The 26,918-nt window shown below is 38.3% G+C and overlaps 4 protein-coding genes across 4 annotated transcripts in view; 1 reads left to right on the top strand and 3 right to left on the bottom strand.

Moving 5' to 3' along the window:
- The window catches only part of LOC139709811 (cilia- and flagella-associated protein 337-like), a 121,056-nt gene that overhangs the window by 45,212 nt on the left and 48,926 nt on the right, over positions 1-26,918 (top strand). The window lies entirely within an intron of this gene.
- Positions 588-5,643, bottom strand: LOC139709809 (uncharacterized). Its single transcript, XM_071621771.1, has one exon. It carries the CDS (start codon positions 3,953-3,955, stop codon positions 1,157-1,159), a length of 2,799 nt encoding a protein of 932 aa, XP_071477872.1. The 5' UTR covers positions 3,956-5,643; the 3' UTR covers positions 588-1,156.
- On the bottom strand, positions 8,289-15,141 carry LOC139709808 (uncharacterized). The gene has a single exon (XM_071621769.1). The coding sequence runs from the start codon at positions 13,531-13,533 to the stop codon at positions 10,735-10,737; it is 2,799 nt and encodes a 932-aa protein (XP_071477870.1). The 5' UTR covers positions 13,534-15,141; the 3' UTR covers positions 8,289-10,734.
- On the bottom strand, positions 19,332-21,736 carry LOC139709810 (toll-like receptor 4). The gene has a single exon (XM_071621772.1). The coding sequence runs from the start codon at positions 21,718-21,720 to the stop codon at positions 19,711-19,713; it is 2,010 nt and encodes a 669-aa protein (XP_071477873.1). The 5' UTR covers positions 21,721-21,736; the 3' UTR covers positions 19,332-19,710.

Below are 26,918 nucleotides of genomic sequence, written 5' to 3'. Positions count from 1 at the left end.
GACATTACTACCCAATTAATCGGAGTACCCGTTGAAGCCATACCCGATTACGCAGAGAGTACTGTATCAGTGAATGTAATCAAATTGGTCCCTTGGAAAATACATTTTTGTTATAAAGATCACTTAAAGTGAATATTTTCTTTCATGTACCGGTATTGATGGGGGGTTAAACCAATTTGCGTAATCTCTGTCACTCAAGGGTTCCTGTAGAAAATTACAGATAATGCTATTATACATAGAAGCAGGTAAGACACACACACGTTGTATGTGCACTCCTCCCTCCTTTTCTACCACATATGTTAGAGAGGGCATTTTCTACAATTCGGTTCCTCTTCATGCAAAAACAAAAGTAGTGCCATCGCCATTGAGGGAAAGTAGCCTTTTGTTCAGATGTTAACAAAACTGTGGTATACATGCATGGTTAATGACAGGGTCTGTACAAACCGAAAAAAAAAGCATATGTACATATGTAACTTTTGCGATTTCTTGCATAATTTCTAACAATACGATTCAAAGAAAATATCACACATTAGAGTAGATAAGAATTTAAGTTTGACATATTATAGAAATAACTGGAAATGCCAGACATTAAAGGGTAGCTGTCATGATTGAAAAATGGGTTAACTTCAAACATGATTATCTCGAAACATCATCCTTACGGAAATACTGCATATACGACGGTTCGGATGACTGCAGACGATATGTTGCCCAACAAAACATTCCAATTCAGGGATATTCTTTTGAGATACATCTTTGTGTATTTCATACACTTATAACAGTGATCATAACTTTGTGATGACCAAGCTTTTGATTAATAACAACAGTAGGTCAACGCAGGCTTTACTTGGCATTGACTTTGCCCATCAGACATGCATGGGTAGGGGCCAAGTTTTAGTGCCACTAGTCAAAGTACAGGTTATGTTAATGACTTGATAAAATTTCTGTCTGATTAACATGGGTAGGGGCCAAGTTTTAGTGCCACTAGTCGAAGTACAGGTGTATGTTAATGACTTGATAAAATTTCTGTCTGATTAACAAAGATTATGTCCCTTCAGTTCTGTGTGTAGTTTATTTTCTAGGTATTACACTCACTGTGCATAATCTTATTTGAGTATCAGAAATGTTAGAGCTGCCGTGATTAGTGGAGATGTATTTTCTATACAGGAATGGCATTATTTATTACCTTGTTTGACCTGAAATTCTTCTCAAGCTTGGCCCAGAACAAATTCTGTCCATATTCATCTTCTTCCCATTTCAAGTACGGTCTGTTAGCACTCAGGAAGAGCCGCACAAGATACGGAAGATGGTTTTCTTCTACATTCTCCTTGAAGATCAGGACAACTTTGTCCAATTTGGTGTCATTAATATGTTCTAATGCCATGCGCAGCTTGGTCATAAACCATGTCTCCTCCACTGACTGGTTGCTGATCACAAGAACAGTCTTGAAGCTGTTTTCCAGGGCATGATGGATAGCGTCTACTAAGTAGAGGCCAATTTCGAGATAGTCGTCACCCCAGAGAATGCTTTCAAACTGAGGAAATTTTTCTTCCATTGCTGGTCTCATGACATTGTTGACCCAGTCTTCATCCCCATCAGAGAACATGACATTTAGCTGATCCCTATAGTCCTCTATATGCTGCTTGCCTTCCAAATCTTTGTATCCAAAGATGGCCAGCTTCAAGAGATAGAGGTGGTAGCGAACCCACCAGCGCCTATAGTATACAACTATGGCCACATATCCCACCATGATAAGGGCCAAGGAAACTGATACTATAAGAGTCACATTTATGCTACACAATTCATCAGGATTAAAGAGCAGAAAGGGATGATCGACCACAGTTTCAAAGGATGATCTTGAGCAAACAGTTTTATTCGATTGCATAAGGACCACATTGCTGAGCTCAACCCACTTTCTGAACCACGCTAAATCGCATGTGCATGAGAGTGGGTTTTGTGATAAATCTAAGTGTATAGTGGTAGGAAATAATGTACCAGGAAATATGGTGCTGAGGTGATTCTCAGATAGAAATAGTTTAAAAAGATGAGGTGTGTCATTGAACAGTGTGATTGGCAAAGACCTAACTGAACTCTTTTCAAAGAAAAGATTTCTGAGACTGTGGAGACCATACAGGGCATGTGCAGATGGCTCTTGAATTGAGTTACCCCTTAGATACAATGTTGTCAAGGAAGTCAAATTTTGAAACAGTCCTGGTTTCAGTACTTTGATCTCTGAGTGAGAGATATCCAATGATTTCAGGCTTTCCAGTGAACTAAAGGTTCCAGTTTCCATGTTGTTCAAGGAATTTCCCTGCAGGTGAAGCCCCTTGAGTACTGCTTGACCAGCAAACAAGGACTGGTTTGTTTCATTATCAAACAAACTTTTCCTTCCTAAATTGTTATATTGCAGATAAAGCTCTCCCAGTGAGACAGCTCTGGAAAACTGATTTGTGGAATTCATTGTGAGTTTTGTGTGAGACAGATTCAGAATTTTTAGATTAGACATATCACGGAAAACTTCAGCAAGGTATGAGGCTGCTTCTGAGGTTAGGTACAACTCTTGGAGATGTTGTGTTTGTGCAAATAAAAAAGGAGAATAGCCTCTTATCTTATTGTGAGACGCATGAAGTATTTTGAGATTTTGGAGTCCCCATAGCATGTGGTTGGGAAATTTATTGAAATTGTTGAAAGAAATGTTCAGAGTGAGCAAACTTTTAATGGTCCACCTTAAGTATTTCCAGGAAGAAAGCATGTTATAAGATAGATCAAGCTGTTGTATCTTCGACAGCTGTACGAAGGAGCCAGGATGCAATCTGAGAATTTGATTGTGGGAAATGTTCAACTGGAGGAGGTTTTCATTGCAATGAAATGCAGCCAGTGGCAGAGAGGAAATTTGATTTCCAGATATGTCCAGAATCTCTAATGAATGAAGTCCACAAAAAGATGTGTTTGAAATCATTGTTAATCTGTTCTGTCGTATTTTTAAACTTAAAGTATGATTGAAACCTGCAAATGCATATTGAGGGATGTCAAATATTCCATTGTTACTCAACTCTATATTCAATATGTGGGGAATGTCAACTCCATCACATGTAGATTTGTTCAGTGGAATTATTTCCTTGAGCGAAGTGCCGATTAGTGACAGTTTCTTAATCTTCAAGTTACCCATGAATGCCAGCACTTCAAATTTGTTAATATTATTTGCATCAAGGTAAATAAAATGAACAATTGTAAGGTCCGAGAATACTCCAGGTGTTACTTCAGTGATTTTGTTATTGCGCAGGTCTAAAGCATGCATGGAGTTGTTTTGTAGGGGGGAAAAAGCATGTTTAGAAATGGATGTGATATCATTCCTTGACAAGTTTACATCAGATATTCTCCTCCACTTTGAGACTGACTGAAAGTCAAACGATTTTATTGAATTTTTCATCAAAATTAGTTTCTGTAAGTTTGATAAATCTTTTATTGCAGCTAGAGGCACAGAAGGAATTAAATTATATCCTAAATCTACAACAGTGAGATTCTTACTAGAATTTAATAGTCCTGGCTGAATTTGTGTCAACTTATTTCCTGAAAGACACAATACTTTGAGATGAAGAAGAGGTGTGAAAGCAGCATTTTCTATGTGGACAATGGCATTGCTCTTCAAATTTAAGTTGATTAGATTCCAGAGATGTCCAAAGGAGTTGCTTTGAAGTTGTGATATGAAGTTGTGTGATAAATCTAAAGCAATGGTCCTGTTTGGTAGGTCTTGTGGAACTGACTTCAGATGGCAGTGGTTGCAGTAGGCCTTGTACATGCCTTGGGTGGTATTCTCAATGTGACAGCAGTTGTGTCGGGGAGGCATCATCTGGTCTAGTGTTGAGACAGCTGATACTGACAGTAGGCTCACCACCCACAGCACCAGGAGAATGCAGCTCAGAAAACACATTGAAGAATGCATCCTGGATGCGGTCATGGTACCTTCAAAATGGTGTTATATCCACTTCCTGTGAAAATTTGACAACAGTATTAAGGTCTTTTGGGGAAAGCAAGATTATGGGGGGGGGGGGGGAGGTTGGTATAGCCCCAACTAGCTGCTTCCACTTCAAGAATGCATATAATTTCAACTGTCAATAAGTGTAAAGTTAAGTAGTAGCACATTTTGCGATGACCCCTTGAAGCTGTTGTAACATCTCAGTCAGGATATCATTTTTTTGATACTTCAGAGGAGTGAAATATACCTCCAGTCACAGAGAAGTTGGTTAAGATGCTCAATTTGCTGGCTGTGAGATACATAAATAAAAAATGGTGTCTGGTGTTCTGGAATAGTTTCAAGTTAAGTATTACCCCTCGCCAATTTAACAATGTACCACACAATAGGGTTACAATGTCCTTCTGTTTCAGTCTGGAAAGGTATGCATAGAAAGTCAGCTTGAATGGGTCAGATTGCATCAAAATGTCCAGTAAGTCACTCCTATGACTACATGTGCAGTTGTATGACGAAATTGGCGTGACTCTGTGGTTAGTTCACATGTCAATCTTGTAAGCAAGACTGTGTGGCTTGGGGTCAGGCTCTCTGAGTCCAGCTGAGATGAAATGGAGGTCTAACGTTTGAAAGAGTCTTTAGTCCTGCACATTAAAGGTCCCGCCACACTTCTTGTTGCAAATAGTAGGGTGCACACTTGAAGTGCGGTAGACCATCCCACACACAGGCAACTGATGCTGTGGACCCCTTGCAGTTAAAGCCCAGGTGATCATGCAGCGATGGCCAGCAAGTGATATCATTTCTTCAAAATGAGCCATAAAAATGAAAACATGGAACCATGTTTGTAAGTAGGTCTTAAAGCTGTAGCAGTTACCAGATGTAGAATGATGTAGAAGCACTGCTTTACAGGTACCATTGTAGAGCCCTGGAGGATATAGTTGTCCACAAGTTGTCTGTGACCTACTAGCACAGGGAGTATTCAGTTTCTCATTGTTTCCAGGTCCTTGATTGATGGTCAGTTTACATAATGCACTCCATAGCAGTTTCACTAGCACATCATAAGTGTAATTCACAGTGTTCTCTGACACACAAATAGGATTGGAAATATGACTATGCATTTTATCACATCCAATGCCAATTTGCATAAAGCAATAATCGAAAGTGCATAGCTGGTTAATCATCTATACAAATGGCTGCCTCAAATGTGAGTGCATGAGTCTTGTCTACCAGAAATGATTTATCGCAGTTTCAGTTCTGGTTAAGGCAGGACTTAAAAGACTGTAGCTCTGATGGCTGGAATGTATTGTGACTAATGGAGATCTCTTTTTTTGTTACTACACTTTGTAGTTGCAATGTTTATATTAATGGGGAAGAATTCATTTCAATAATACCATCAGGAGGAAAGTTTGTTGTGTTTGTCCTACATTTTTGCAAGGATGGATGTACAGAACACTTGACTCTTGCCTCACGATCACGCGGCCCAGGTTCAAACCCAAGTCTGGACTGAGCAATGCTGTGTGTAGGCATACCGTCCCCTCTAGCAAGAGGCAAAACAATCTGTCCCTCAGATAGAACATTAAATGGAGGTCCCGTGTATGAGAGAGTAGCAACTCATGCACGTAAATGATCCTGCTCCATTCATTCATCGCAAAGAGCAGGGTGTTTAACCTGGTGAAGTGGTCCCCACCTCACATCCAACTGGACCCCATGGAAGACCAGCTTAACATAGCTGAATGTGGGCTATCCAGCCATCTTCTCAGATGGAAAAGGAACAAACAAACAAACTAACAAACTCTGACAAGTAGAGTTTATATATCAATTCTGCACTTGAGGGCCAAACAAAAAGTTAGCGTTGCGTGCCTTTTTATGTGTAAATTTCAGGAATTGATTTCATATCGTGAGATTTCCTTGTATGGCTGAACAGTTAAAAAGAAGAGATCTGATGACTGGACAGTAGAACAACTTCAATGCAAGGCCAAATTGGATTTAATCAAATTAGTTCTGTGACATATTTACATTTTATTGCATCACACAAGGCTTCAAAAAGGAAACACAAAACAAACATTTTAGTTTTTACTACTTTTCCCAATACTTAATCACTACATCATTGCCAGAAAGAAAATTTGTGATAACAGAAAGGACCCAATATAATGTGTTTGTTTTATACGAGACTGTGGTATTGATACATTTTTAAGTCAATTAAGAATCAAACACATCTTAATAGCTTTTGTTGTCACAGTTAGGCCAAAAAAAAAAAATTGTTGCATTGGCGTAACCCGCCCGACCCTAAAAATTCCGCCGACCCCATGTTTTTTTTATTATTTTTTTTTGCTATCGATATAAAATATCTTGTTGATTGCGATCGCGATCGCACAAACCCGGAAGTGGAAACGGCTCTGGGGATATCGGATGTACGAGGGAGAGATCTAGCGCCTCGCATAAAAAGCCTTCCTTGATCAGTACGTCATCTGTTTCCAACACGGACACGTACTCTAACAAGATTTATTCAGTGTATACGTAGCATTCAGACTGCGATGTATTGTGCACAGTTTTGCCATAGGTTTCTTGTGAGGAAAACTTACACGAATCTGTATATGTGGGACTGTAATAGAGATCGCCGTGTGCGATGAAAAGATCGTACATATGGGTCAATTTGCATCTATCTTATCTAAGTCAAAATAGTAAAATATGAAGTGAAAACATTCAGGATAGGGATTTCAACATCTTTAAATTCTGTGAAGGGGTATAATTCCAGTAATATCGGCCTCATAAATGATTTGTAGAATAGATGAACACAGCACATTCGGTGCAGCAGTTGTAACTGTTTACTGAGCTGAGCACGAGTTTTACACGTAAAATGCAGGTAGCAAAAAAAAAAAAAAACAAAAATCCGCCCGACCGACCCTATTTGAAAATCTCATGTTACGCCAATGCAACAAATTTTTTTTTTTGACCTTACGAATATCTAGAATTGGAAAAAGAGACAATTATAACATTCTACAATATATACAATTTGTCCGTGCAAAATTTAAATCAAACGTATACTGTAAAAGTGAAAATTTTTGTGGTGTTCAAATTTTTGCCCATTTCGCGCAACGAGAAACTAGTGCAAAAACAAAAGCACACAAAAATTTTTCCTTGCCATATGTTCCAGTAGTTGTCTTGATTCTGCAGAATTAAAAATATGCTACAATCTTCTTACACGGCAGAGCATGAAAACTTAGTTTGGCAAAAATATCCATTCCACTTTTACAGAACATGACCAATTGTCTGTAGAAGACGATATAATTAACAGTGTACTGCTCCCTTCAATTAATGTTTGAAGACTTTTGCCTTCTTGCCAACGTCAACATATCCTCTTTGCTAACAGTGTGTAATGAGTTCACAGTCAAGTAATTCATGCATATTTTGTGGATATGCATGATGTCAGTTCAAATGTGTAACATTTCAAGGTAGTAATTATAATTAGTTTGTTAAATTTAACTCCTTATTTGAATACATAATTTTGGTACTCACAAATTAGAAACTGCTGTGACACAATTCAGATAACTTTTTTGATGCCGAATGCCATACAATTGTAATGATATCATAGGTTGCAGGAAAAAAAAAAACAGGGAATAAGAACCTCCTATGCCAAGAAGACCTATTCCTGACAAGATTTCTCATTATAATAGAGAGTGACCCATATGACTCCATTGTGTGAGGACTGCTAATTCACTCTGTAAGACTCGGCTGAAATTGATTTTGTATTTTCAAGAAACAAAATGTCTTGAATGAGGATAAGAATGATGATGATGAGGATTCATTATGAACATATAATACATTGTATATTAGCATATCAAATGTTACTGTCCGAAGTGTTTCAAAGCCATTAAAATTCAAACAGTGTATTGAAGCAAATATTTACATATGACATACAATCAAATATATAGCATAATGTTTACCTTACAACTCTACACATTCAAAATGATTGCAGATTACAGACAATCACTATGACAACTATGACAACAAACAAACCCCAAAAAACAAAATTGAGGAATTATTTGTTACAGAGGCTAATTTTCAGCAATCCGAAGAGACATCTAGATATGTGTTTTACATAACTATAATCATGATATGGGGAACCATTGTGTTGTCCTCTCTGTGGGAATGTCTTTTGCATCATATTTCCTTTCTGCATTCTAACATCCAGATTTCACAGTGTCTGTGTTTTTTTCCAATTTGCATCTGTTCTTATGAAAGCACAAATGCAGGTAAATTTCATAATTTAACAAAAGCACAAATACAGGTAAATTTTGTAATCTAACATAAGCAGAAACCCCCAATACACCAGAGAAATAGACAACTTAACAACCAACCAACAAACCAACAAACCAAGCTGTCTTAAAAGTTTGCACAGTATGCATTTTATACCGTATCATCAGTCATGCATTTCTTACATTCAAACAGTTAAAAAGGCATTTCTCTCTGTTGAAAAATATGAGTGTACTCATGTCTAAAACAGTCATTAATGTAGTTATGATCACTTAAGATGTCATTTGTCAACATAATTAGATACCAATAGAAAGAGAAAGAGTTCCTCTTTCCTCACAATCAACATTGCGCTTTCCACAGTTGATGATTATGAAATAGTAATCCTCCAAAGTTGGATTACCTTTTTTGTTGATACACACTGAATAAGGAGCAGTTATCAAAGATTTCTTTTTCTGTTGTAATAGGATACATGTTCAGCGCCCCAAAAATAGACAAATAGCAAAGAAAGAGGAGAGAAAAAAAAAGCTCTGCAGAAAATTTTAAGAACAAACCCCCGTTGACAGACTTTTTGCCACATATGTAGCTAGGGCACTATTCACATGGCAGTTGCCCTATGTGTAAAAAAAAAAAGTAGTGCCATCTGTATCCACTGAGAGAAAGTGCCAGGTAATTTAATTTTCTAAGGTTTCAGTCAAGAGCTCATTAGATTTGTTTTTATAGTGGATTCTCACGCAGCGAAGAAAAGGAAGTAACTGCTATATATTCATCTTTGATGAGGATGTAACATACATCGTTAATGGCTGACAGCAGATCTTCGCATAGTGAAGACAGAGGAGTGTTGATCCAGTAGCATACGCATATTTTGTACATAAACTCTCACAATAGGTCTGCTATTCTTTTTAAAGTTGATTTCGCAATTAGGGTAGGATAGAACTGAGTGCCAAGAGGAGATACAGGAAATATATCTTGCAATCATTGTTTAAGGTTAACTTTATTACCAAGGGCTGTTCACACAAATGCAAAAATAACAGTTTTACAAAATTAATTTTTGCAAGTGATGTGAAAACCGATGATAATTCTTAATCGCGTGTGGACACAAAATCACAGGCCACATGGTTATCGTGATCCCTGGTGTTGTTCCAAAATCAGTACATCTTCATACTCATTTTCAGACCTTCACAATAACTTCCCAGAAAAGTAAAACAAAGGACAAAAAAAGGACAAGTGTATTGTGTATATTTTTAGCAAGGGGGGAAAAATGAATTTTCTGGTTCATAATTCATCAGACCTATTCAGGTTATTCACACCTTTCCTTTTCATCCCAAAATTTTACTTTGTAATGAAAGGTGATGATAGAACTAGATAAAGAAATTGTCCACTGGTCATATCCTTGAATTATATTGTGCTGTGAATCAGTGACAGAAGTGCACAAATCTGTTCAACAAGAGAGGTTTTAATCTTGGATTTTTTAAAGATATCTTTAATTCCCATTATCATCTTACCTATTAGGTAGGAAATTTGATTTATATGCGCGGTGATACATTCTTCCAACTCACTGAAAGATTCTTGTGAGATTCATCAATGTCTGGCATTTAACAGAGGTCAGAATATAGTAGGGTTAACCAAGCTTCAGCATCAACTGCATTTCAACATAAGGGTTATTGATATTAGCTTTGCACATCATTTTACCACTGTCTTTGGCTTCCTTTCAATGGAGAGTGAGACCTTGTACCTACTACAAACTATGTGGGGGTTCAGTTGAGCCTGAAGCGGGTGTAGAGTTGGTATTTGACTGAAGTCAATACGGCGGTTTCACCTTCAAGTAATGCAGGGTGTACACAGTGAAATCGTGCAATCTATGCGTCGTGGGAGAGCGGTGGTATGAAGTCTTGATTTGTGGCTTGATACATTATGGCACCTAACTGCCTTCCCTTTCCTTTGGTGTCTATTGTGTCAGGTGTAGCGCCTTCGAGCCCAGCAATGGGGGCAGAAAGATTTCATGAATAATGCTGGAGGATCATGAAATTCATACGAAGTCATTAATTTGGAAAGGTTCATCAATATTACCAAGTCTGCCAGTAGGTTTTCAACTGCAAGGGGATACTCCCCTCCCCAGTGTTGTTACAGAGATTTGGAGAAGGGTGACTGAGGTAAGACAAAATCTTATTTGTACCTTTTTGTTGAATATATAGAGTATTTTGAACGATCAAGTGTGGACTTCCAGGGTATTGCCAATTTTGACTTGGTTTGATACTTCATTGAGTTTGTGCATTCTCTAGATCTGTTTGTGTAATCTAATCAGTTTATTCAATGTAGCAAAAGACATGCTGTATTCATGCATGTGTAGTTTCCAATTTTTATTACAATAGTCGGAGTAAGTCAGTGAAGTTGCTGTGTGGTGAAGATTATGTCCCTTCAATTTGATAGGAATTTTCCAAGTTTTTCACCTATTGTACATAATCCGATTTTTCTATTACTAACATCAGAGATGCTGCAAATTAATGGAGCTGTATTCTCTATACAGGAATTGCATTATTTATCACCTTGTTTGATCTGAAGTTCTTCTCAAGCTTGGCCCAAAACAAATCCTGTCTGTATTCATCCTCTTCCCATTTCAAGTATGGTCTGTTAGCACTCAGGAAGAGCCGTACAAGATAGGGAAGTTGGTCGTCTTCAACATCCTCCTTGAAGATCAGGATAACTTTGTCCAGTTTGGTTTCATTAATGTGTTCTAAGGCCAAGCGAATCTTGGTCATAAACCATTGCTCCTCCACCGACTCATTGCTGATCACAAGAGCAGTCTTGAAGCTGTTTTCCAAGGCATTGTGGATGGCGTCTACTAAGTACATACCAATGTGAAGATAGTCATCACCCCACAGAATGCTTTCAAACTGGGGAAATTTTTCTTCCATGGCTGGTCTCATGACATCGTTGACCCAGTCTTCATCCCCATCAGAGAACATGACATTTAGCTGGTGCCTATAGTCCTCTATTTGTTGATTGTCGTCCACTTCCTCATAGCCCAAGATGGCTAGCTTCAGGAGATAGAGCCAGTAGCGAAACCACCAGTGCTTATAGTATACAACTATAGCCACATAACCCACAATGACAAGGACCAAGGAAACTAATACTATGAGTGTCACATTTAAGCTGCAGAATTCTTCAGGATTAAAGAGTATAAAAGGATGATTGACTAAAGATTCAAAGGATGAGCCTGAGCAAAGAGTCTTATTCGGTTGCATTAGGACAACATTGTTTAGCTCAACCCATTTTCTGAACCATGCTAAATTGCATGTGCATGAGAGTGGGTTTTGTGATAAATCTAAGTGTATAGTGGTAGGAAGTAATGTACCAGGAAATATGGTGCTGAGGTGATTCTCAGACAGAAATAGTCTGATAAGATGAGGTGTGTCATTGAACAGTGTGATTGGCAAAGACCTAACTGAACTCTTTTCAAAGAAAAGAGTTCTGAGACTGTAGAGACCATACAGGGTATGTGCTGATGGCTCTTGAATTTGGTTACCCCTTAAATACAATGTTGTCAAGGAAGTCAAATTCTTAAATAGTCCTGGTTTCAGTACCTTGATCTCAGAGTCAGAGATATCCAATGATTTCAGGCTTTCCAGTGAACAGAAGGTTCCAGGTTCCATGCTGTTCAAGGAATTTCCCTGCAGGTACAGCCCCTTGAGTACTGCTTGACCAGCAAACAAGGACTGGTTTGTTTCATTATCAAACAAACTTTTCCTTCCTAAATTGTTATATTGCAGATAAAGCTCTCCCAGTGAGACAGCTCTGGAAAACTGATTTGTGGAATTCATTGTGAGTTTTGTGTGAGACAGATTCAGAATTTTTAGATTAGACATATCACGGAAAACTTCAGCAAGGTATGAGGCTGCTTCTGAGGTTAGGTACAACTCTTGGAGATGTTGTGTTTGTGCAAATAAAAAAGGAGAATAGCCTCTTATCTTATTGTGAGACGCATGAAGTATTTTGAGATTTTGGAGTCCCCATAGCATGTGGTTGGGAAATTTATTGAAATTGTTGAAAGAAATGTTCAGAGTGAGCAAACTTTTAATGGTCCACCTTAAGTATTTGCAGGAAGAAAGCATGTTATAAGATAGATCAAGCTGTTGTATCTTCGACAGCTGTACGAAGGAGCCAGGATGCAATCTGAGAATTTGATTGTGGGAAATGTTCAACTGGAGGAGGTTTTCATTGCAATGAAATGCAGCCAGTGGCAGAGAGGAAATTTGATTTCCAGATATGTCCAGAATCTCTAATGAATGAAGTCCACAAAAAGATGTGTTTGAAATCATTGTTAATCTGTTCTGTCGTATTTTTAAACTTAAAGTATGATTGAAACCTGCAAATGCATATTGAGGGATGTCAAATATTCCATTGTTACTCAACTCTATATTCAATATGTGGGGAATGTCAACTCCATCACATGTAGATTTGTTCAGTGGAATTATTTCCTTGAGCGAAGTGCCGATTAGTGACAGTTTCTTAATCTTTAAGTTACCCATGAATGCCAGCACTTCAAATTTGTTAATATTATTTGCATCAAGGTAAATAAAATGAACGATTGTAAGGTCCGAGAATACTCCAGGTGTTACTTCAGTGATTTTGTTATTGCGCAGGTCTAAAGCATGCATGGAGTTGTTTTGTAGGGGGGAAAAAGCATGTTTAGAAATGGATGTGATATCATTCCTTGACAAGTTTACATCAGATATTCTCCTCCACTTTGAGACTGACTGAAAGTCAAACGATTTTATTGAATTTTTCATCAAAATTAGTTTCTGTAAGTTTGATAAATCTTTTATTGCAGCTAGAGGCACAGAAGGAATTAAATTATATCCTAAATCTACAACAGTGAGATTCTTACTAGAATTTAATAGTCCTGGCTGAATTTGTGTCAACTTATTTCCTGAAAGACACAATACTTTGAGATGAAGAAGAGGTGTGAAAGCAGCATTTTCTATGTGGACAATGGCATTGCTCTTCAAATTTAAGTTGATTAGATTCCAGAGATGTCCAAAGGAGTTGCTTTGAAGTTGTGATATGAAGTTGTGTGATAAATCTAAAGCAATGGTCCTGTTTGGTAGGTCTTGTGGAACTGACTTCAGATGGCAGTGGTTGCAGTAGGCCTTGTACATGCCTTGGGTGGTATTCTCAATGTGACAGCAGTTGTGTCGGGGAGGCATCATCTGGTCTAGTGTTGAGACAGCTGATACTGACAGTAGGCTCACCACCCACAGCACCAGGAGAATGCAGCTCAGAAAACACATTGAAGAATGCATCCTGGATGCGGTCATGGTACCTTCAAAATGGTGTTATATCCACTTCCTGTGAAAATTTGACAACAGTATTAAGGTCTTTTGGGGAAAGCAAGATTATGGGGGGGGGGGGGGGGGAGGTTGGTATAGCCCCAACTAGCTGCTTCCACTTCAAGAATGCATATAATTTCAACTGTCAATAAGTGTAAAGTTAAGTAGTAGCACATTTTGCGATGACCCCTTGAAGCTGTTGTAACATCTCAGTCAGGATATCATTTTTTTGATACTTCAGAGGAGTGAAATATACCTCCAGTCACAGAGAAGTTGGTTAAGATGCTCAATTTGCTGGCTGTGAGATACATAAATAAAAAATGGTGTCTGGTGTTCTGGAATAGTTTCAAGTTAAGTATTACCCCTCGCCAATTTAACAATGTACCACACAATAGGGTTACAATGTCCTTCTGTTTCAGTCTGGAAAGGTATGCATAGAAAGTCAGCTTGAATGGGTCAGATTGCATCAAAATGTCCAGTAAGTCACTCCTATGACTACATGTGCAGTTGTATGACGAAATTGGCGTGACTCTGTGGTTAGTTCACATGTCAATCTTGTAAGCAAGACTGTGTGGCTTGGGGTCAGGCTCTCTGAGTCCAGCTGAGATGAAATGGAGGTCTAACGTTTGAAAGAGTCTTTAGTCCTGCACATTAAAGGTCCCGCCACACTTCTTGTTGCAAATAGTAGGGTGCACACTTGAAGTGCGGTAGACCATCCCACACACAGGCAACTGATGCTGTGGACCCCTTGCAGTTAAAGCCCAGGTGATCATGCAGCGATGGCCAGCAAGTGATATCATTTCTTCAAAATGAGCCATAAAAATGAAAACATGGAACCATGTTTGTAAGTAGGTCTTAAAGCTGTAGCAGTTACCAGATGTAGAATGATGTAGAAGCACTGCTTTACAGGTACCATTGTAGAGCCCTGGAGGTTATAGTTGTCCACAAGTTGTCTGTGACCTACTAGCACAGGGAGTATTCAGTTTCTCATTGTTTCCAGGTCCTTGATTGATGGTCAGTTTACATAATGCACTCCATAGCAGTTTCACTAGCACATCATAAGTGTAATTCACAGTGTTCTCTGACACACAAATAGGATTGGAAATATGACTATGCATTTTATCACATCCAATGCCAATTTGCATAAAGCAATAATCGAAAGTGCATAGCTGGTTAATCATCTATACAAATGGCTGCATGCCTCAAATGTCAGTGCATGAGTCTTGTCTACCAGAAATGATTTATCGCAGTTTCAGTTCTGGTTAAGGCAGGACTTAAAAGACTGTAGCTCTGATGGCTGGAATGTATCGTACGTGACTAATGGAGATCTCTTTTTTTGTTACTACACTTTGTAGTTGCAATGTTTATATTAATGGGGAAGAACTATTCATTTCAATAATACCATCAGGAGGAAAGTTTGTTGTGTTTGTCCTACATTTTTGCAAGGATGGATGTACAGAACACTTGACTCTTGCCTCACGATCACGCGGCCCAGGTTCAAACCCAAGTCTGGACTGAGCAATGCTGTGTGTAGGCATACCGTCCCCTCTAGCAAGAGGCAAAACAATCTGTCCCTCAGATAGAACATTAAATGGAGGTCCCGTGTATGAGAGAGTGGAGGTCCCGTGTATGAGAGAGTAGCAACTCATGCACGTAAATGATCCTGCTCCATTCATTCATCGCAAAGAGCAGGGTGTTTAACCTGGTGAAGTGGTCCCCCACCTCACATCCAACTGGACCCCATGGAAGACCAGCTTAACATAGCTGAATGTGGGCTATCCAGCCATCTTCTCAGATGGAAAAGTAACAAACAAACAAACTAACAAACTCTGACAAGTTTTAATTCTGCACTTGAGGGCCAAACAAAAAGTTAGCGTTGCGTGCCTTTTTATGTGTAAATTTCAGGAATTGATTTCATATCATGAGATTTCCTTGTATGGCTGAACAGTTAAAAAGAAGAGATCTGATGACTGGACAGTAGAACAACTTCAATGCGTGGCCAAATTGGATTTAATCAAATTAGTTCTGTGACATATTTACATTTTATTGCATCACACAAGGCTTCAAAAAGGAAACACAAAACAAACATTTTAGTTTTTACTACTTTTCTCAATACTTAATCACTACATCAATGCCAGAAAGAAAATTTGTGATAACAGAAAGGACCCAATATAATGTGTTTGTTTTATACGAGACTGTGGTATTGATACATTTTTAAGTCAATTAAGAATCAAACACATCTTAATAGCTTTTGTTGTCACAGTTACGAATATCTAGAATTGGAAAAAGAGACAATTATAACATTCTACAATATACAATTTGTCCGTGCAAAATTTAAATCAAACGTATACTGTAAAAGTGAAAATTTTTGTGGTGTTCAAATTTTTGCCCATTTCGCGCAACGAGAAACTAGTGCAAAAACAAAAACACACAAAAATTTTTCCTTGCCATATGTTCCAGTAGTTGTCTTGATTCTGCAGAATTAAAAATATGCTACAATCTTCTTACACGGCAGAGCATGAAAAATTAGTTTGGCAAAAATATCCATTCCACTTTTACAGAACATGACCAATTGTCTGTAGAAGACGATATAATTAACAGTGTACTGCTCCCTTCAATTAATGTTTGAAGACTTTAGCCTTCTTGCCAACGTCAACATATCCTCTTTGCTAACAGTGTGTAATGAGTTCACAGTCAAGTAATTCATGCATATTTTGTGGATATGCATGATGTCAGTTCAAATGTGTAACATTTCAAGGTAGTAATTATAATTAGTTTGTTAAATTTAACTCCTTATTTGAATACATAATTTTGGTACTCACAAATTATAGAAACTGCTGTGACACAATTCAGATAACTTTTTTGATGCCGAACGCCATAATGATATCATAGGTTGCAGGAAAAAGAAAACCAGGGAATAAAAACCTCCTATTCCAAGAAGACCTATTCCTGACAAGATTTCTCATTATATATAGAGAGTGCCCCATATGACTCCATTGTGTGAGGACTGCTAATTCACTCTGTAAGACTCGGCTGAAATTGATTTTGTATTTTCAAGAAACAAAATGTCTTGAATGATGATAAGAATGAAGATGAGGAGGATTCATCATGAACATGTAATACATTGTATATTAGCATATCAAATGTTACTGTCCGAAGTGTTTCAAAGCCATTAAAATTCAAACAGTGTATTGAAGCAAATATTTACATATGACATACAATCAAATATATAGCATAATGCTTACCTTACAAATCTACACATTTAAAATGATTGCAGATTACAGACATTCACATGTTTCTCTGGTACATATTGCTTGATGTGTCCTTATTTCTGTATTCTTTTAATTTATGAACTTCACTCAGTGTTCACATAGTAGCATATGTTGCAAAAAAAAACAAAACAACAACAACAAAACAAAATTGAGGAATTATTTGTTACAGAGGCTAATTTTCAGCAATCCGAAGAGACATCTAGATATGTGTTTTACATAACTATAATCATGATATGGGGAACCACTGTGTTGTCCTCTCTGTGGGAATGTCTTTTGCATCATATTTCCTTTCTGCATTCTAATGTCCAGATTTCACAGAGTCTGTGCTATTTTTCAATTTGCATCTGTTCTTATGAAAGCACAAATACAGGTAAATTTCATAATTTAACAAAAGCACAAATACAGGTAAATTTTGTAATTTAACGTAAAGCAGAAACCCCCAATACACCAGAGAAATAGACAACTTAACAACCAACCACCAACCAACAAACCAAGCTGTCTTACTAGTTTGCACAGTATACATTTTATACCGTATCATCAGTCATGCATTTCTTACATTCAAACAGTTAAAAAGGCATTTCTCTCTGTTGATAAATATGAGTGTACCCATGTCTAAAACAGTCATTAATGTAGTTATGATCACTTAAGATGTCATTTGTCAACATAATTAGATACCAATAGAAAGGGAAAGAGTTCCTCTTTCCTCACAATCAACATTGCGCTTTCTACAGTTGACGATTATGAAATAGTAATCCTCCAAAGTTGGATTACCTTTTTTGTTGATACACACTGAATAAGGAGCAGTTATCAAAGATTTCTTTTTCTGTTGTAATAGGATACATGTTCAGCGCCCCAAAAATAGAGAAATAGCAAAGAGAGAGGAGAGAAAAAAAAAATCTCTGCAGAAAAAAAAAAAAAACCCGTTGACAGACTTTTTGCCACATATGTAGATGTAGCTAGGGCGCTATTCACATGGCAGTTGCCCTATGTGTAAAAAAAAGAAAGTAGTGCCATCTGTATCCACTGAGAGAAAGTGCCAGGTAATTTAATTTTCTAAGGTTTCAGTCAAGAGCTCATTAGATTTGTTTTTATAGTGGATTCTCACGCAACGAAGAAAAGGAAGTAACTGCTATAAATTCATCTTTGATGAGGATGTAACATACATTGTTAATGGCTGACAGCAGATCTTTGCATAGTGAAGACAGAGGAGTGTTGATCCAGTAGCATACGCATATTTTGTACATAAACTCTCACAATAGGTCTGTTATTCTTTTTAAAGTTGATTTCACAATTAGGGTAGGATAGAACAGAGTGCCAAGAGGAGATACAGGAAATATATCTCGCAATCATTGTTTAAGGTTAACTTTATTACCAAGGGCTGTTCACACAAATGCAAAAATAACAGTTTTACAAAATTAATTTTTGCAAGTGATGTGAAAACCGATGATAATTCTTAATCGCGTGTGGACACAAAATCACAGGCCACATGGTTATCGTGATCCCTGGTGTTGTTCCAAAATCAGTACATCTTCATACTCATTTTCAGACCTTCACAATAACTTCCCAGAAAAGTAAAACAAAGGACAAAAAAGGACAAGTATATTATGTATATTTTTAGCAAGGGGGGAAAAAGGAATTTTCTGGTTCATGATTCATCAGACCTATTCAGGTTATTCACACCTTTCCTTTTCATCCCAAAATTGTGGTGATGATAGAACTAGATAAAGAAATTGTCCACTGGTCATATCCTTAAATTATATTGTGCTGTGAATCAGTGACAGAAGTGCACAAATCTGTTCAACAAGAGAGGTTTTAATCTTGGATTTTTTTTTATATCTTTAATTCCCATTATCATCTTACCTATTAGGTAGGAAATTTGATTTATATGCACGGTGATACATTCTTCCAACTCACTGGAAGATTCTTGTGAGATTCATCAATGTCTGGCATTTAACAGAGGTCAGAATATAGTAGGGTTAACCAAGCCTCAGCATCAACTGCATTTCAACATAAGGGTTATTGATATTAGCTGTGCACATCATTTTACCACTGTCTTTGGCTTCCTTTCAATGGAGAGTGAGACCTTGTACCTACTACAAACTATGTGGGGGTTCAGTTGAGCCTGAAGCGGGTGTAGAGTTGGTATTTGACTGAAGTCAATACGGCGGTTTCACCTTCAAGTAATGCAGGGTGTACACAGTGGAATCGTGCAATCTATGCGTCGTGGGAGAGCGGTGGTATGAAGTCTTGATTTGTGGCTTGATACATTATGGCACCTAACTGCCTTCCCTTTCCTTTGGTGTCTATTGTGTCAGGTGAAGCGCCTTCGAACCCAACAATGGGGGCAGAAAGATTTTATGAATAGCTCTCGAGGATCATGAAATCAATACTAAGTCATTGGGAAAGGTTCATCAATATTACCAAGTCTGCAAGTGGGTTTTCAACTGCAAGGCGATACCCCCCCCCCCCCCCCTCCCAACACTCCCTAGTGTTGTTACAGAGATTTGGGGAAGGTTGACTGAGGTAAGACAAAGTCTTATTTTGAACCTTTTTGTTGAATATATAGAGTAATTTTGGACAATTAAGTGTGGACTTCCAGGGTGTTGCCAAGTTTGACTTGGTTTGTCACTTCATTGACTTTGTGCATTCTCTAGATCTCTTCATGTAATCTACTCAGTTTATTCAATGTAGCAAAAGACATGCTGTATTCATGCATGTATATAGTTTGCAATTTTAATTACAATAGTTAGAGTAAGTCAATGAACTTTCTGTGTGTTGAAGATTATGTCCCTTCAATTTAATGGGAATTTTCCAGGTTTTTCACCTATTGTACATAACCCTATTTGTCAATTTCTAACACCAGAGATACTGCAAATTAATGGAGCTGTATTCTCTATACAGGAATTGCATTATTTATCACCTTGTTTGATCTGAAGTTCTTCTCAAGCTTGGCCCAAAACAAATCCTGTCTGTATTCATCTTCTTCCCATTCCAAGTACGGTCTGTTAGCGCTCAGGAAGAGCCGTACAAGATAGGGAAGTTGGTCATCTTCAACATCCTCCTTGAAGATCAGAATCACTTTGTCCAATTTGGTTTCATTGATATGTTCTAAGGCCAAGCGAATCTTGGTCATAAACCATTGCTCCTCCACCGACTCATTGCTTATCACAAGAGCTGTCTTGAAGCTGTTTTCTAGGGCATGATGGATAGCGTCTACTAAGTACATACCAATGTGAAGATAGTCGTCACCCCAGAGAATGCTATCAAACTGAGGAAATCTTTCTTCCACGGCTGGTCTCATGACATTGTTGACCCAGTCTTCATCCCCATCAGAGAACATGATATTAAGCTGGTGCCTATAGTCCTCTGGTTGTTGATTGTCTTCCACTTCCTCATATCCCAAGATGGCTAGCTTCAGGAGATAGAGCCGGTAGCGAAACCACCAGCGCTTATAGTATACGACTATAGCCATATAACCCACAATGACAAGGACCAGGGAAACTGATACTATAAGAGTCACATTTAAGCTACAGAATTCTTGAGGATCAAAGAGTAGAAAAGGATGATTGACTAAAGTTTCAAAAGAGGATCTTGAGCAAACAGTCTTATTTGATTGCATAAGGACAACATTGCTTAGCTCAACCCACTTTCTGAACCATGCTAAATCGCATGTGCATGAGAGTGGGTTTTGTGATAAATCTAAGTGTATAGTGGTAGGAAATAATGTACCAGGAAATATGGTGCTGAGGTGATTCTCAGATAGAAATAGTTTAAAAAGATGAGGTGTGTCATTGAACAGTGTGATTGGCAAAGACCTAACTGAACTCTTTTCAAAGAAAAGAGTTCTGAGACTGTGGAGACCATACAGGGTATTTGCAGATGGCTCTTTAATTGGGTTACCCCTTAGATACAATGTTGTCAAGGAAGTCAAATTGTTAAATAGTCCTGGTTTCAGTACTTTGATCTCAGAGTCAGAGATATCCAAGGATTTCAGGCTTGTCAGTGAACTGAAGGTTCCAGGTTCCATGTTGTTCAAGGAATTTCCCTGCAGGTACAGCCCCTGGAGTACTGCTTGACCAGCAAACAAGGAATGGTTTGTTTGGGTATCAAACAAACTTTCACTTCCTAAATTGTTGAAACGCAAATGAAGTTTTTGCAGTGACTCGGCTCCAGTAAACTGATGTGTGGAATTCAATGCAAGTTTTGTATATGACAGATCCAGTATTTGTAAGTAAGTCATGTCACGGAAATTTTCACACAGGTAAGACGCTTCTTCTGAGATCAGATACAACTCTTGCAAATTTGGTGTGTGTGCAAATAAAAAAGGAGAATATCCTCTAATCTTGTTGTGAGACACAGTTAGAACTTTGAGATTTGTGAGTCCCCTTAACATGCTGTGAGGAATTTTATCTAAACTATTGAAAGAGATGTCTAAAGTGAGCAGAGTTTTAGTGGTCCAAAGTCTGTAATTGCAGGAGAAAATCATGTTATTAGATAGATCAAGGTGTTGTATCATAGACAGCTGTATGAAGGAGCCAGGATGCAATATGAGAATTTTATTATGGGAAATGTTCAACTGGAGGAGGTTTTCATTGCAGTGAAATGCACCCAGTGGCAGAGAAGAAATATGATTTTCAGATATGTCCAGGATTTGCAATGAATGAAGTCCACAAAAAGATGTGTTTGCAATATTTGTGATCCTGTTCTTCTGTATCAAAAGACTTACAGTGTGATAAAAACCACAAAATGCATAGTGAGGGATTTCAACTATTTCATTGCCAGTCAACTCAATTTTCATTATGTGAGGTATGGGAACTGTATCACATGTAGACTTGTTCAGTGGAATTATCTCCTTTAGCAAAGTGCCAATTAGGGTCAGTTTCTTAATCTTTAAGCTGCCCATGAATGCTAGCACTTCAAATTTGTTAATATGATTAACATCAAGTAAAAGAGAATTAACGGTTGTGAGGTCCGAGAATACCCCAGGTGTCACTTCATTTATTTTGTTATACTTGAGGTCTAAAATGCGCAGGGAGTTATTTTGTAATGGCAGAAAAGCATGATGAGGAATGGATATAATATTATTCAATGACAAGTTTATTTCAGATATTTTCTTCCACCGTGAAACTGACTGAAAATCAAAGGATTGTATTGAATTTTTCATTAGAATCAATGTCTCTAAGTTTGATAAGTTTTTTATTGCAGTTACAGGTACAAACGTAAACAAGTTATTTCCTAAATCTAAGAGACCGAGATTCTTATTAGAACATAGTAACCCAGGCTGAATTTGTGTCAACTTATTTCCTGAAAGAGATAATATTTTGAGATGAATGAGAGGTGTGAAAGCAGCATTTTCAATATGAAAGATTGCATTTTTCTTCAAATTTAAGGTGACTAGATTCCAGACGGGTGCAAAGGAGTAATTTTGTAATTGCGTTATAAGGTTGTATGATAAATCTAAAGTGATCGTCCTGTTTGGGAGGTCTTGGGGAACTGACTTCAGATGGCAATGATTGCAGTAGACCTTGATGACTCGGCTGGTCTCTTCATAGGAGCAGCAGTTGCGTTGGAGAGACATCATCTGGTTTGGTGGGGAGGCAGCTGACATCGACAGTAGGAACACCACCCACAGCATCAGTAGAATGCAGCACAGAGCACATATTGAGGAGTGCATCCTTACGGCAGTCATGGTGCCCTCAAAATGGTATTACTTTAGCTTCCTGCAAAAATATGGCAGCACTATCAAACTCTGCTGGGTATTAAAGCAAGCTGTTGAATGTATGCAGTCTACAGGAATATCATCAGATTGCTGCTGCAGGAATTCACAGAACTGCAAATAGCACTATGTAGCTGCTTCCAGTTCTAGAGTGCATATATATTTCAAATGTCAATGAGTATATAGTCCCAGCAGCATATTTTGCAATGACCTCTTGCAGTTATTGGCACACCTGCATATTCATTAGTGAGGAAAGATTGCTCTGATAGAAGACTGGAATATGTTTGCAGAGAGTATCTAGGCCTATGTAATATGCTCAGATTGCTGGTTGTGAGGTACAAAAATGTCATCTAGTTCTTGAACAGTATCATGTTGTGATATATTCATATCTTAACTGTCAGTATCCAGTATTACTAAGCTAGTCCAACAATCACATGCTGACCCAATGGTTGAAATGTCCTTATCTCAGTCTTGAAAGAATAAGTGTACAAGTGTTGTACTCACAGAAAGTTCGCTTAAGTCGATCAGATTGCACTCTTGTGACACCATGCATAAGGGCAATATGAGGTGGCTTTCTCGTTCACTGTATCCCAGTCTGTCTTGCACTAAAGATTGAAGCTTTAGGTTTTTGCGCTATGTGAGTCGAACTGGTATGAGCAGTTTTGTCTGCCATCACGCTGCACCCTTCCGTCTAGCGAGAGGCAAAAACACTGTCCTTAAATTGGACCAGATGTGAAATGGAGGTCTGATTCAAGAAGAAGTCTTGACTCATGTATGCAGAAGATCCCACCACATTCCTCTTCGCAAGGAGTAGGATGCACACTCAAAATGGTCCCTCCCTACACACAGACGACTGATGTTCCAGACCCCTTGTAATTCATCACACCCGCAGGTGATCAGCAATGGCCAGCAAATGGTATAAATTCTTCACACAATGTGCCACAGGAATGAGTGCATAGGACCATGTTTGTTTTTATGTCTTTAAGCTTGTTCCAGTTACCAGATGCAAAATGGAAAGCTCTAAAGTTAAGTAGCTGTGCGTGCAGGAACAGGTATTAAGCCACGAGTTGCAATGACCTCGCACAGGAATTGACAGTGACAATAATATTTTTGTAAGGTCCGTGATTGATGGTCCGTTGTCATGACTACAAGTTACACTGCATGTCTCACTATTATGTCTCCTCTGGGGAGGTAGTCATTGTATGAAATAATCATAGGTGTAATTCTAGAATGTGTTCTCTAACACAGAAATGTTATTGCGCAGTCAGAGCAGATTCATTCGCCAAATAAATCATTTATGAGACTTTCAGTTTTTGGTAGAGGCAGGGCTGTAAACTGTAGCTTTGATATCTAATACCCGGTATGTGTATTCAATAAAGATTACTTTGCGAATCCTGTGCTTTATTGATGGAGATTTAATTTCATGAATACCATCAGGAGGAAAGTCTCATAGTTCTACATGATTTAAAGAAGGGATGTGCAGATCACTTGACTCCACCAAGTGCATTTTCAGGCTCAAAATTCATATTTTAAACTTTGAATATGCTTGCAAAAATTTCTACCTAGTACCTACCAAGAAAGCTGTGATAGATTGCCAAGATAATCAATCATTTTGATCGTTTTGAAATCAAAAGTGTGGAATAATTTCAATCGTAGCACATGACTTTATTACTGAAGTGCCTTTCCAGTTCAATAGTGGCTAGGTATCAACTGTTACTAGTACATAATGATTGAATCATGCCCTAGCAGTAGTACATCTACAATGTATTGCATTGCCTGCAGCAAACAGGCAGCATGCAATACCCTCTCGCATGATGGATTATGCTGTGGCCATTTATTAATCAATGCTAATGATTTTTATAAATCACATAGCAACCATCATTGGGTGTCATCCAAGATTGCAATACTTCAGACATACCTTTTATGGTAATATTTGCATTTTTGTCATTACCCAACTGAAATCCAGGGCGGTGAGTTGGCTCAGTTTATAGCATGTCTGCCACCACAGCCAAATGTTTGATTGCTTAGTCTTACTGAGCAGTGTTTTGTGTATTGAGAATAAGAGACAAAACACTCTGTCCCTCGGATAAGACATGCAATAAACTGGAGATCCAATGTGTAAGAGAGTCACTACTCATGCAGGTAAAAGATCTCACTTCATTCATCACACAGAGCAGGGTGCATAGCCCAATATCAATTTCACTAATCAGGGATGCCAGTTTTCTGGCAATAGCCGGAATTCCGGCTTTTTCATATTTTGGTGTCCAATTTCCGGCTTCATGATATTATTTCCGTCTGTGTGGGAAAGCCGGAAAACACGAGAAAGAAACAAAGAAAGAAAGAAAGAAAAACGAAAAAATATGATCATCTAAACTTACGGGACATTCACTTTCACGATTTCCGTAGTATGTTTCACATATACTTGGGCATGAGAATATCACAAAACGACTGTCATGCAAAACTAGCGCGATGTTGCTGCTGCTAGCTGGGCCATGGGACATGCAACACGTGCGATGATAGCGATCGAACAGTGTGTGGTGTTTCTATGCGATGTACTACTAGTATGTGCGGTCGCGGTGCATGAATCATACTGCGCTCTCGCTATAGCAACAGCGCTGAGACGGTGTGGTGAGTCGATTGAGTCGGCTGAACGAAGCAAAACTATGGATTTTACGGCACTAGGACTTCTTTATTTTTGCTACAAATTTTTTTTTTCTAGAATACGACCACATTATTGTCTGGAAAGCGTTATACCAGCACGTGCGATCGCGATCGAACAACGTGTGGTGTTTCTAATTCTAGGCGATGTATACTGCAGTGCATGGATCATGCTGCGCTCTCGCTGTAGCTACAGCGCTGAGAGAGTATGGTGAGTCGATCGAGTCAGCTGAACGAAGCAAAACTACGGAGTTTACGGCACTAGGACTTCTTTATTTTTGCTACAAATTTTTTTTTTCTAGAATACGACCACATTATTGTCTGGAAAGCGTTATACCAGCACGTGCGATCGCGATCGAACAACGTGTGGTGTTTCTAATTCTAGGCGATGTATACTGCAGTGCATGGATCATGCTGCCCTCTCGCTGTAGCTACAGCGCTGAGAGAGTATGGTGAGTCGATCGAGTCAGCTGAACGAAGCAAAACTACGGAGTTTACGGCACTAGGACTTCTTTATTTTTGCTACAAATTCATTTCTCTGGATTAGATTTGAGGAAAGAAGAGCCCTCAGAAATGCTCAGATTGCACCAGAGAGCATCTAAGAACCCCAGAGCTTCCAGGGCCCTTGAGCGGGCCCTGGACCCCGGCCGAAGGGACTTCGCGCTTCGCGCTCGTGATGTGCGCTTCGCGCACATCAGTTTCGTTCACAAAAAAAATTTCCGGCCCAAGAGCAATTTGCCACTGGCATCCTTGACTAATATGACATTGATGTAATATGCAACCCAAGAAGGTACATAACTTGAGACATTTTCAAGTGGAGCTGACACTTTGTACAGAGTGAAAATGCACATGAAAGTTCTTGTCTACACTTTACATATTGAATGTTAGAGGCAACTCATGAATATTTAGTGCCGCGAAGAAGGCTTCAATTTGCGAAAATTTCGTGCCGTGAAAATATCATGCTTTACAGTAGTGCATTATCAAAAATGAAATAAACCTTTGCATACAGTGTGGTAGATGCTTCAGGAACAATAGGTTGTTAGCCATGCAGCTATAGGAAGAGCAGAATACTTTTGCATAATTACTAATTTCATATGCACCTAAATTGCATAAATGACCCCGCGAAAAAACAAAACAAACAAAACAACAAAACAGCACGTCTTATAAGTCCTGTTTACCTCTGGGAACAGTGATTTCAAAAATGTTCATGATTTCACATTTGATGCATATGTGCAGGTCTGTTGTATCACATAACATTCTACCATATAAAATTTTTACAATAAGGCCTAAAATATGAGGAGATCTGGAAACATTTTTGTTAAATCTATTTTTCACATTTGGTGCACTTAACAATACTTAACATCGATTATACGAATTCATTTTTTTTTTTTTTTTTACAGTAGTTTCTGTTTCTAACTCACATTTTAGAACTATCTAAAGCACTAATGCTGGATTTGTGTGTCATCTATGATACAAATGGTAAATTATGCCTTAAAGCTTTTGATTTAAATTTAATTTCAGGGGTCATAAGCCATGCTTTGCTGTAATCTTTAAAACTCATGGGCATTGCCAACCATGCACATGGTATTAAAAAAAATGACGTAATTCAAGAATGTCTTCAGCGGTCTCTTCAAAAAAATGGTCTTCTGTGGTCTTTCCACAGTCTTTCTGCGATCTCTCAATGAGCACTCAAGGGTTTTGCTAGTCTTATATTTATCTTCTGTCAG

This window comes from Diadema antillarum, unplaced genomic scaffold, assembly GCF_040938485.1.
Source record: "Diadema antillarum isolate AM-2024a unplaced genomic scaffold, OU_Dant_1.0 seq00001471_RagTag, whole genome shotgun sequence".
In the NCBI taxonomy this organism is placed as follows: Eukaryota; Metazoa; Echinodermata; class Echinoidea; order Diadematoida; family Diadematidae; genus Diadema; species Diadema antillarum.
This window is presented reverse-complemented; position numbering and strand designations above follow the sequence as displayed.